Here is a 12,455-nt window from a genome sequence, read left to right as displayed (position 1 = left end):
GTAACATCAGCTTCATTTTGTCCCTGCATTCTTGGCTTTTCCCACTGAAATCTGGAATATAAGAAGGTTATTAGTCTTTAATGATGCGGTCTTTATTGTGTTACATACATTTTTTGTGGAATACCCTAATTTTACATTTGGAATTATAATGTAAAGGAATAATGTAGTTTATATTTGCATAGTACTTGATTGTGTAAAATGTTCTTTCACCCACAGGACCTGTGTGATTCTGTGTGTGATCCTGTGAAGCAGGTTGGGTTTTAAAAGGTATTGTACCCATTTTACAGATAAGAAAATGAGACAGCAAGGGTTTAGCGTTTTGAACATGGTTACATGGCTAGTAAATGGCAGGCTTGAGATTCAAGCCCAAGTCTCTTTCTGCCTAAGCCATCGTAGACTCTCTTCTTATGGAGACTAGGTCAGCAGGACAAAAAGATGAAGAGGCCAGTCACCCTGGTGAAGTCTTTAATCCTCTGCAGGTTTTTAGATCAATAGACTTTTGATTCCTATTGTTCGTGGCAGTTATGTTCTGTAAAGTTGGCTTGGACACTAAATCAGCAAATACCAAACTGTTGCTTCTAGAGGAAAGACAGGGATGAAAGGTACAGTTCTGTCTGGTCACCCATAAAAAGTAAACTGGAAAGTTTTTTTTTTTAATTTCAAAATATAAGATCACTTTGTTTTCATTGAAGGACAACCTATGGTTCATCCAAGCTTAGTACCCAAAGAGAGTAGGAAGAATGATGCTATTGTCTCTTTCACTCCTTCCCATTTAGGGAAGAGGGCGATCTGCCCTGTAATGGAAAGAGCTCTTCCTTCATCTCCTCTCCCAGGCATCAACTTCAGGCTCTCGGTCATTCACTCTTTCCTTCATGCATTCATTCACTCGACAGGTTTTTTGTTTTGTTGTGTTTTGTTTTTGAGCACCTGCTATGTTTCCTGTCCTGTGTAAAGCACTGGAGATACAAAGGTGAGTAAGTAAGATGGTCAAAGAACAGTGAAGAAAACAAGGTGGACAAGCAATTGCAATATAGTGTGGCTTATTCAGATACGGAAGCACGAAGTTCGATGGGACGCGGTAGGAGAGGCCTCTCACCGGGTATTAAGGCTTCCTGGAGAAGGCAGTGGGATGTACAACATGATCCCTGAAGGGCAATTCAGTGAAGATGGAGGGAGGGCCGTCACAGGTGGGGACAGCAGCCTGTGCAGAGCACGGAGGGAGGACGGTATGATGTGGCGATGGGTCTGACGGCATAGCCGGGTGGAGAAGCCGGTGGGGCTCTGGGGCTTGGTAAAGCATGCTACAGGCTGCATTCCAAAGCCGTGGTGAGTCACTGAAGTCTTTTAAAGAGACAAATGCCTTGATCAAAATTGCGTTTTACAGAGAGCACTTTAATTGTATAATCGATACTTAGAGCAAGGACCTGCTCTTTCCCCCTCCCCTGAACTGTAGCCTCCCTTTAGAATATTTGAGACGAAGAGAGACAGGTTATGGCATGAGCACTTTGAACCTTCCGCTGCGCAGCTGTTTCTCCCTCTGAATTGAGAGCCTCTCCCAGCCTTCCGCATTCCCTCTCCCACAAGGCCCACATCAGACACGATCACGGAGTCATGTAATATCAGTGTGATTCACAAGGGTCTCGATGTTGTTCACTCGACAACACTGGTTTTTATTTCCTGCCATGCTATTCAATGGAGCTATTTTTTCTGACCCTAAATCCTACGCTTTGACCCTTTTACTATGGCACCTCTTAATTATGCTGATAAATAATAATCATTACTGTGATTTATTGATCACTTTGTGCCCATTATAGTATCTCTAATCTCATAGCAGCCCTGCAGAGGGAATATTATTTTCCCCATTTTGATTATTTTTAACCTATATCAAGATCCTCTGCTTCTTTTCATGTCCACAGACTCCTTGGGATGGAGGAAGGATCCAAGCTTGTTTAGAGTTTACTGAGGGAGAAATGGAGGTTAATCGATTTGCATGACTTAAGGTTTTTCTCTGTAACAAGTGTTGATTTTATTGATTTTGTGATATGTGAGCAGGGAAAATGTCCATGCTTTAAGCTGAATTCTGACATGAAAATGGCCTCATGATACATTAGCACATAGCAAAGGCTAAAAAGTCTACCCAGATCATGTGTAATTATTTATCCACTACACCCCCTTTCAGATTTACCTTTTAAATTAAAGAATAGGCTAAAAAGGTGCAGACATTGACTCAAATCATAAGGCGTTGCCTTCAAGAGTTCAATCTGGTTTAGTGTTGTTGACTGAGAGTGCGCATGGTGAGGTCTTTCGTTCACTCAGACTGAGAGTGAGGAGCTGTTTGCTCAGCCCACCTATAGAGAACCCAGAGTCCTTCGTAGGACCTGAATTGCTGGTGACAGGAGGTTGTGAAGTCTGCTTCACACCTCTTTGAGAAGTTAGGGTTAAAAAAGACCTGAGGGGTCCCAAGGCCAGTCTACTCATTTTTCAGACAAAGAAACGGAGGTCGAGAAGTCACTTTTTTCCAAGAGCACATGATGGAGTAGTGGTGGAGCTAAGAGAGATCTTCCTGACTCAGGAACATGTGCTCTCACCTCTGAGAAGTTACTAGCAGACTCCGGGGAAGAACAGTGTAAGCACCATCATACACTAACATCAAGTCTCAGTGTTTGTATAGGCCTTTATAGGGTTTATCGTTATAGCTGTAAATGTTCAGTGAGGTCTGTTCAGTGTCAGAATACATAGGTATTTGCTAGGGGACATAATGGAATAACTCAGTGTAGCTGGTCTAATTGTTGAATACTGGGGTCATCACAAGGGTTACTAACTCCTCGAAACACAGACTAGAGATTTCCTTCACTGAATTGTGTTACAGATTTTTATGCTGTTAAATAAACTCACTTTTAGTGAGTATATAAAATTTGCTGTAGTTCTTGAAATACTCTTAGTATTGTAATTGGAAGCTATCTCTGGAGGTCCATGTTAGATAAATTTCTCCTCGATTTCTGGCACATTTTAGATTTTTCTGATTTTATTGACATATTGTTTAAACATACTCAAGTTCATGTAGAGACTCTGCCAATGGCCAATATTCCTATGAGAATAAAAATTCTGTAAAAAAAATTCTTTCAAGCAACGATAAAATCTCCCTTAAGAAGTAAGGATAACTCCGAAGGAATAATTCAAATAATGAAATTGTGCTAATTAAATAATTGCTGTTTCTCCTGTGTAGTTTGACAGGTTCCCATCAAAGAACATAGAACAGTGGCTTGACATTTTCCAAATGCAGAAGAAGCTTACTCTGTTACTCATTTCTAGGGGTCAAAGGCTTTTCTCAGTATAATCCTAGAAATGCCTCCATCTACACATAGTCAATAAAGTTTGATCCATAGGTTAACCAGATTCATGATATAATGTATTTAATTGTAAGATTTTTATATCCTTCATGAGTTGTAAAAATTCAAATATAAGAACATACCAGAGAAGTCTCTGGGTGGATCTTAAACTCCTTTCAAGAGCAGTATCTATTACCCTATATTTTTTACTTTTTTGAGTGAAAGAGAAAAGAGGCTGAGAGATAAATTTCCTACACGTGTGATTTTGTATTTCTGGTTTGGTATCTCATCTCTTTTTTAATTTTCTCCACCATAGTTATGATCTAACTTGTTGGCTCAGAATTTGGAATCCAGAACATTTTTCTGGTATTCTCATCAAATACAGTCCTTCCTTGCTGAGTTTGAACTCTCCCTATAATATCTCATATTCGGTAAGAAGACCTAAGATCATCATAGCCTTAAAACAGAGTATCTGAGTTTGGGTGGAGATTTTTTTCTTTTCCCTTTTTTTCTTTCTTTTTTTCTTTTTAGAGGGAGAGAGAGGATTTTAAGCAGGCTTCATGCCTAGCGTGGAGCCCAATACAGGGCTCAATCTCACAACCTTGAGATCATGACCTGATCTGAAATCAGGAGTACAACGCTTAACCAACTGAGAACCCAGGAGCCAAAATTTTTTTCTGTATCCAGCTGAAACACTCTATAGCACAAGGACCTCCATGGTGCCCACGTTAGCCCGAGCCAAGGGTACGTGTAGAAGGCATAGCTCTTATGTTTGCCTGGCACCCCTGGTCAGACTCGGGGTGTCCGGGATCATCTCCCACTCACCAACCAGATGAGAATACAGACTGAGCTCAAGGTCAGGGCCCCTTTATCTCTTTCACACAGCATTCTTTGGGGGAAGAGTTCAAGCACCAAAATACCCTTTACTTCTTCATTTCCTGCTTAGAGGAGCTGTAGAGATAGAAGATTCTTCAGTCCGTTCTTTATACCAGCCTTTAGCTAAGTGTCAAATCTGTGGACAGTTCATCCAAGGAAGTTTTCGTTCCCCATAGCTCGGTTTCTCTTGGGACACAATTACGGAGTCGAGTTCAATTCCTTATGGGGTCAGCCTTGTAAGATTTTGCCTACATTCTGTTTCTCTTTCATTTCTTCAGGAACTTTGAAAATTATATAAGTAATACAACTAAATTCTTGAGCCATTAGAATGTAGAGGGGGACATGCTTCATCTGAACTCCTCCAGCTTCCCCGCATGTGCTGCCACAGTAAATGCCCGTGGTGGTCTTAGTCCAGATTCCCATCTTTTTCTCAGCCCCTTTGCACCCCTTCTTGACATGATACTCTGATTCTGTCGTCTATGATGATCCACCTGGAGCCGTCACCTTAGCCAAGTTACAGTTGAGTTGGCAAGGATTTCCGTGCAAATGAAACTATCTAACCTTTTGATCAGGGTTATTGCTCCTTATGAAAAACCTTCCGGGAAGAAGGGCCTGACATCCCATTTATATCTTACACACACACACAAAAAGTGAAGCAGTAAAAGGTACTGATAGTTAAAACAAAACAAAACAACCTTTTCAGAGATCGTAAGTTGAAAAAGGACAGTAAATTGTGCTTTTGTAAAGAACAGTATCAATGCGGGGTGCCTAGGTGGCTCAGTTGTTAAGCGTCTGCCTTCCCTGGGATCAAGCCCCGTATCGGGCTCCCTGCTCAGCAAGAAGCCTGCTTCTCCCTTTCCCACTCCCCCTGCTTGTGTTCCCTCTCTTACTGTCTTGCTCTCTGTAAAATTAAAAAAAAAAAAATCTTTAAAAGAACGGTACCTATGAAAATTCTTGAGTTGTCTGCATACAAAGCTAAGATAGTTGATTTGATTCTTAAAGTATTACTGAGACTTCTTATTGTCATCCTATGGACCGTTTCCATTGGGCTACTTTTGTTTTAACGGGGATATATGCTAAAATAATTCCCTTCCTACAGTTGTTGAATGCTGCCTGTTTCCCAGTTTCTTCCATTTAAAGCGTTGTCATAAAACAAGTTTGGAGACAGGCAGCGCAGATTAGGAAAAGACTTTGCAAGTACACATGACGAAGACCTAATTTCCTTAATGTATGTATGTAGAGTTCTTCAAATGACTAAAAAGTTGAATAACCCAACAGCAGGAGGGCAAAAGATATAAATTTGAAGAAAATAATTGAAAATGGCCAGTAAACACGAGAAGATATTCACACCATGTATCTATAATGAAACACAAATCAAAATAAGTTGCCATTTTCCACCTGTCCGGTTGACTGAAATTAAAATGTTTGAAAAGCCCCAGTGTTAAAGGATGGGAAAAAATACCGTGTTGTTGTTGGAATTCTAAATTGTATAACTTTACTGAAGGATGATTTGGCAGTATTTATCAAAATGTGAAATGCACATACACTTTGACCATGAAATTCCACAGATATGCAAAGATAATGTGAAATGATCATGTTTAAAGCATTATTTATAATAGCTTAAACTGAAAGCAGTTTCTGTGTCCCTCGGGACAGTTTGTAGTAGTTACAAGTACTGAGCCAGTGGAATAGCATTCAGCAGTTCAAAAATATGTAAGCTGTATCTGAAAAAAAAAGTGGGAAAAAATATAGAAGACTGTGAATAGTATGATCACATTAATATTTTTTAAAAAGCTGGGGGGAGAAATAAAAGGATGCTACATATACTTGTATGTGAAAAAAAAAAGTTCTTTGAAAAGATGCACCAGCAACAGATAGCTGTGAATTCTGGGAAGAGGTCCAGGAGGGAGAGAGACCTTTAATTATTTTTAAATGCCTAATTTTGAACTTAATTAAAACAGTTCTGTGTATAAAGAGGAGGGGTTTAGTTGTGTTGAGAGACAATGATAAACAATCACATCCTTTCTCTTCCCCTAACCTACAACACTCCTCCTGTCCCTACTTCTTCATCCTTAAGAGTAATGCTCTTCAGGAGAATTAGCTGAGGTCTTCACTTTCCCTGGGGACAGCTTTTGAGATAGAAAACAAATATGAGTGAAGTGGCCAAAGGGTTGGCAGTTGAGGGAAAAACAAAGACTTTGTCCAGTATTGGCATTGTAGTGCTGTATGCTAAGAACAAGCCATTATTTGGTTATCTCAATTAGCCATTTAAAATAATTCAGATAAAACATGATATACATATTATCATATCATATATAGGAATATTATTCAGCCATCAAAAAGAATGAAATCTTGCCATTTGCAATGACATGGGTGGAGCCAGAGAGTATTATGCTAAGTGAAATAAGCCAGTCAGAGAAAGACAAATACCATATGATCTCACTCATGTGTGGAATTTAAGAAACAAAACATGAACATATGGGAAGGGGGAAAAGAAAAAAAGGAGACAGGGAAATAAGCCATTAGTGACTCTTAATGACAGAGAACAAACTCAGGGTTGATAGAGGGAGGAAGGTGGGGGAGGGGCTAGATGGGGGATGGGTAGTAAGGAGGGCACTTGTTATGATGAGCACTGGGTGTTGTACATAAGTGATGAATCACTGAATTCGACTCCAGAAACCAATATCGCACTATATGTTAACTAACAAAATTTAAATAAATAAATAATAATGCATTGACACAGAATCTATCACACATCATTGATGGCTGTACAAGTTGATACAATATCTAGGGAGGTCAGGTCAAAAAGGTTTATTACTATTTAATATGAACATATGCTTTCATTCAGCAACTCCACCTCAAGGAAGTGATCAAAAATATATGTGTACAGGTACATAAAGATGAAATAATTCATTGCAACATTGTTTGCATTAGCAAAAGACTGGAAACAATCTAAATTTTCATTAACAATAGACTGTTTCAATAAATAATGCATCTATAAAAAAATTAAAAAATAAAATCAGATAAACATAATAGTATTTTCCTAAAGAAAAATTTGGTTTGGATTTCCTGGGTAATTATTCCTATTATTATTATGCCTATTTCTCCTATAAGGAAAATAAGATTATTAAATCGTCCTTATTTCCCTGGCTAATTTGAGGGTGGAATCTTTGGGGTTTTGATAGAATCTTTTTTGAAGTGGACTTTTGCCTTCTTGAAAGAGGCCCGGACATGTCTCTCTTCCCCCAGTGCCCGGAAAGTGTTTTGACACCTAGGTTCAGTTATAAAAAAAATCTTACTGTACTATTCACCTTTCCTAGTTGCCTACCATTTAAAATTTACCCAGTAGCATTTTACTTCGTTTTTTTTGAATACTTCATAAAGTTATTTAAAATGTTGAGGTACATTGAAGTATCATTTTAGCACTTAACATAAAATTTAGTATTTACAATTTTCTAGTTCCCAGCCCCTCTCCTCCCATCACCAGTCCCCTGCCCCCACCTCCCCGGAAGATTGCTTCTCCTGTCATAAACTTGTCCTTCATTTCACCTTCGAGGTCCCTCATCAGTACTCTGGGTGTCCAGGAGCCGTATCTGGAGACACCCTGTGCCTAGTGATAAGCTCTTCTACCAGCTTTCCTACACGGCTGAGTAGGATGTTTTCTCAACTTTATTTCTGGTTTTTCCATCGCCACCCAAATTCTCTCTCTACGTTTTTTTCTTCTCATCCAAATTCTCTGGTAGTGACCGTGGGCATTTCTTTCAGATGGAGATTATTTTACTTTTACCAGACACGAACCCATTGGAGTGTGTGGACAGATCATCCCGGTGAGTGAATCTCCTTACGCCTCCTATTTATTTTCATTTGAATCAGTTCTCTTAAAGATACATAAAACATGGACCTCAACGAGGTATGCTTTCCATTACAGGGGGCAAAAAACTGAGCTCATGTTGTTGACATATCTTTAACAGCCTCCCCGCAAATGCTTATTTGAACAGGTTAATAGGGTTTCGGCTCTGTTACCAGGAGTTGAGTTCTCAAGCCATGGAATTCTCATATTAAAATAAGCAAAGCAAAGCAAAGCCCAGTGTGTTAATAACCTGCCCTTGGTTATGGATGTCCGTTCTGCTTATGGAAAATTAATGCTTTGTTATATTTGCTTGTTTATTTTTTAGAACTATGACTCACCATCTTTCCAGGCATATTGTTTTATATGGTCTTTTAATCCCATTCTTTCCCACTGTTTCTTTTCACAAGAATCTAGATAGAAGACTCTACGGAAGACACAGCAGTACAATTAACGTCACGGTCATAATTGAAACCATGCCGGGCTGTTGTATGTCTTGTAAAGGGAAATAGATGTAGTGCTTAGTGTTTGGATTGGAACATTAAACATTGTCTTTTTTTTTCCCCTCTCTCTCTCATACACAGTCTTGGCACTGTATAAAACATCATCGAATCTTCCAACAGTACTAGCTAATCATTCTGGCAGGGATTTCAGGGGAGGCTCAAATTCAACTCTTACAGTAGAGACAAGAAGTGTTCTCTTTGCAAAATGTAGGAGGAAGTCATCTTTGGCTTTGGGGGGGCAGAGATTTTTGAGAGGTATTAGTATTTTTTTTTTAAGTGATCTGCAAGCTGTGGGTTTCTGTGAAATTTACTAGAGAATGAAACAGAAAATGAGAAGTTGGGTTAAGTTCTGCTACCCCTAACCCATCTAGGGAAATCCCCCGTGGATCGGGCCAGGGGTGAGGTCTGTCACCTCCATTGCGGGAACTCAAACCTGCTCTCCTCGCCCTTCCCCAGAGGCAAGCTCGGAGCTCCAGCTTTCACTGACAACACAAGAACCACTTGTCAGCCAGCTCCGGCTCAATTACCGCACTCCAAGATTTATATACTGTAGATGGAATTAAAACATCGCTGTGGACTCCCAAGTTTATAAACAACCAAGGGGAAAAGAAATTGGGTGTTTGGTGAAGGCAAGACACTTGTATATTTTTGCAAGCTTGCCAGGGCCAGTGAGAATCTTTCAAGGGTGGCCGCTGAGATGCTTCAGGCTGAAACACATTATGGTCAAGGGCTGAAGCCAGGGGACCAGGATTTCTGTTTTCTTTCTTAATGAAATTATCAATGACACCTGATAGCACCAAGGTTCATCCCTATGCCTGTGACAGTACAAGCTTAATATCCTTTTTAGGAATCAGTTTAAATAAACCATCTTAGGCCCCAAATTCAGATACTCCCCTATATTTCTCAGCCTCCCATTCGTTTATTTTGCAACAGAAAGGACACAAATGAAAATTTTTGCATACTCATCAGTCGATGCGATTCTTTTTCATCATCGGGTGCTTTGTGACAATACGTGTATATGAAGAAAAGGCACTCTCTTCAAGTACACGTTGACTTAACAGCCGGAGTTTTCTTTTCCAGCCCTTCCACACCGAATAGCTCTCTCAAACCCGTCTGAAGCTGCTGGTGTAAAATCACACATGCAAGAAAAAATTTTCGTATACAGGAACTTACTGGAACCAAAGTCTAATTTTATTTTATTTTTTTAAAGATTTTATTTATTTATTTGACAGAGACACAGCGAGAGAGGGAACACAAGCAGGGGGAGTGGGAGAGGGAGAAGCAGGCTCCCCGCTGAGCAGGGAGCCCATGCGGGGCTCGATCCCAGGACCCTGGGATCGTGACCTGAGCCAAAGCCAGACGCTTAACGACTGAGCCACCCAGGCACCCCCCAAAGTCTAATTCTAAAAACAGACAAAATGACAAAAATGAAAAACCAAACCAAAACAAAGAAAAAACAAAAACTCCCTTTTCACCCTGAGATTTCCTTTGGGTGGGGCGTTGGGATATAGTATTTTGCCGAATGGCGAGAAAAGGGGAGGTTTTCAAGGCCAGTCCTCTTCTCTTCTTAATGAAGTAATTAAAATATCCAAACATCTATACTCTGTGGTGAGACAAGATTTATGTAGAGGCCTCGTCTGAGAAATCTGAGCAGTCACAGCTTGAAAACAGAGTCATAGAGCAATATTTTTTCATTTATCCACCTTGAGTTTTCCCTTTCAGTGGAACTTCCCCCTGCTGATGTTTGCTTGGAAAATTGCTCCGGCTCTTTGCTGTGGTAATACAGTAGTTATCAAGCCGGCAGAACAAACCCCGCTCAGCGCGCTCTACATGGGAGCCCTCATCAAGGAGGTAAGGGAAACCGGCTTTAGGAGTGGCTCACGCTCCCCTTATAGCTGGAGCCTACTGGAGCATAGCCGATTTAATGTGCTTCATCAGCTTTCACAAGCCACATTTCCTCCAATTCTGTTTTGTCAGGCTGGCTTTCCGCCGGGAGTCATCAATATTTTGCCAGGATACGGGCCAACGGCTGGGGCAGCAATAGCTTCTCACGTTGGCATAGACAAGATTGCGTTCACAGGGTCAACGGAGGTAGGTACCTGAGAAGCCGTGGGTTGAGGAACAGTCCTGCAAATGAAGAGAGGGTTTGAAAGAAAAGAGAATGTGTTATCTATAGAGGTGGGACTCCGCGAGAGCAGTGAGTACCCGAGCCCTCAGAGGCCGGCATATTGTCATAGCTAGAACACTCGCGAGTGTCAAAGTCAAGTTGACTTTCGGGATGCCATCTGTGGAAAACCTGTCCCAGAAAACAAAAAAACACCCTCTTATGTTTTGAAATAGAAGGAACACTTCCCAGAGGCAAAAGGAAACAAACAAAATCTATCCCAGAAGCTGGGGTTCTAAACACTTTTCTGAGTCAAGGACATTAATGGCAGAAGCGGGTTAAGAAGCTGGAAATCCAAACTGATCTCTAGTAGAGATTAAAATGGGAACACAGCTCTCTGTCCTCACTGTTTCACCAGATCCTGTAGATGCAGTTGGCATCTAGCTATGCCCATGAGCCATAAGGGATGAGAAGGAGCGGGGGTCAGCAGACGTTTCCGGGAAAAGGCCGGAGACTAAATATTGGAGACCTTGCAGGTACTGTCGTTTCTGCGGCGACACTCCCCTCTGCCCTTGTGAAGCAGGAAGCGGCAGCCGTAGGCAACGTCCAAGCTGAGCATGGCCGCAGGCCCATCGAGCTTTGTTTATAGAGACTGAAATCTGAATTTCATATAATTTTACACATCCCAAATTACTAATCTTCTTTTGATTCTTCCCCCCCCTCCCCCCAATCATTTAAAACCACAGAAACGGTTTTTAGTTTGCAGGCCATACCTAAAATAGACAGCAGGCCAAATTCGCTCATGGGCCATAGTTTATTGACCCTTGATAAAGAGTCATAAGTCTGCTTAGAAAGATTTATTCTGAAATGTTACTCTAAATGTCTTGGATTCAGGTAACAGAGATGATAAAAAAGAAAGTGATTCATTGTTTCAAGTAGAACTTCACGGATGACCTCCCTGTGGAAGGAAGGATGTTTGCAGATCTAGAACAGTGCTGCCTCACAGAAATACAGCGAGCAACACTTGGAATTTGAAATTCGCTGTTAGCCACGTTAAAAAAGTTTTAAAACAAGTGAAATTAATTTTAACATATTTTATTTAATCCGGTATTTCCAAAATATTATCATTTCAACTCAGGATCAGTATAACGAGTCATTGTCACAGTATTTTGCACTCTCTTTTCAATACAAAGCTTTTGAAATCTGGCCTGTAGTTTGCATTTGCAGCACGTGTCAGTGCAGACCAGCCCCCTTGGGAGTCGCTACAGCCGCACGCGGCTAGTGACTCCCACACTGGGCTGCCCGCGCAGAAGGGCTTGACTGTATCGGCGGATGCAATTAATGATACTTGGTTAAATGGACTCAGGTAAAAAAGTTTCGTAAGGGACTGGTTAATAAACCCGAGTGTTAATTTATAGGTAGAGATTCTTGAGTTTTATGTTTATAAAGAGTTAATCTTGTTTCCAAACCTCTTATTCTAGTTGTACTTGTTACAGTAATTTGCAGTTTTAATGAAATATATAAACCAAAATGTGGGCGTGAAAGGAAATTATAGTTCCTATTTAAACTAAGTCTAGTGCTTTGAAAAGATTTGCTAAGGGCTAGATGCCTTAAAAACTGCAATCAATGAGGAGTGGGCAAGACAATTATAAGAACCTGGGGGACAATATAAAGCTAGATAGAATGTGCACCTGGCTCATTTTGCAACTATTTTTAAGTCTTCACTCCACTTTAAAGAAACTGAAACCAGAAATCTTAAACAGTATTTTAGGGGGATGGTTTCATCAGAAAGGAAA

The 12,455-nt window shown here is 40.5% G+C and overlaps 1 protein-coding gene across 1 annotated transcript in view; it reads left to right on the top strand.

The window, feature by feature from the left end:
- The window catches only part of ALDH1A2 (aldehyde dehydrogenase 1 family member A2), an 89,234-nt gene that overhangs the window by 42,655 nt on the left and 34,124 nt on the right, over positions 1-12,455 (top strand). The window contains exons 5-7 of the mRNA XM_032417392.1: positions 7,971-8,032; positions 10,278-10,406; positions 10,533-10,646. Coding sequence (XP_032273283.1) covers positions 7,971-8,032; positions 10,278-10,406; positions 10,533-10,646 — 305 coding nt within the window. The remainder of the gene's footprint in view (positions 1-7,970; positions 8,033-10,277; positions 10,407-10,532; positions 10,647-12,455) is intronic.

The sequence above is a fragment of the Phoca vitulina genome, unplaced genomic scaffold, assembly GCF_004348235.1.
Source record: "Phoca vitulina isolate PV1807 unplaced genomic scaffold, GSC_HSeal_1.0 scaffold20, whole genome shotgun sequence".
NCBI lineage: Eukaryota > Metazoa > Chordata > Mammalia > Carnivora > Phocidae > Phoca > Phoca vitulina.
The sequence above is the reverse complement of the archived record's forward strand: the minus strand, read 5'-3'. Positions and strand labels throughout refer to the sequence as shown.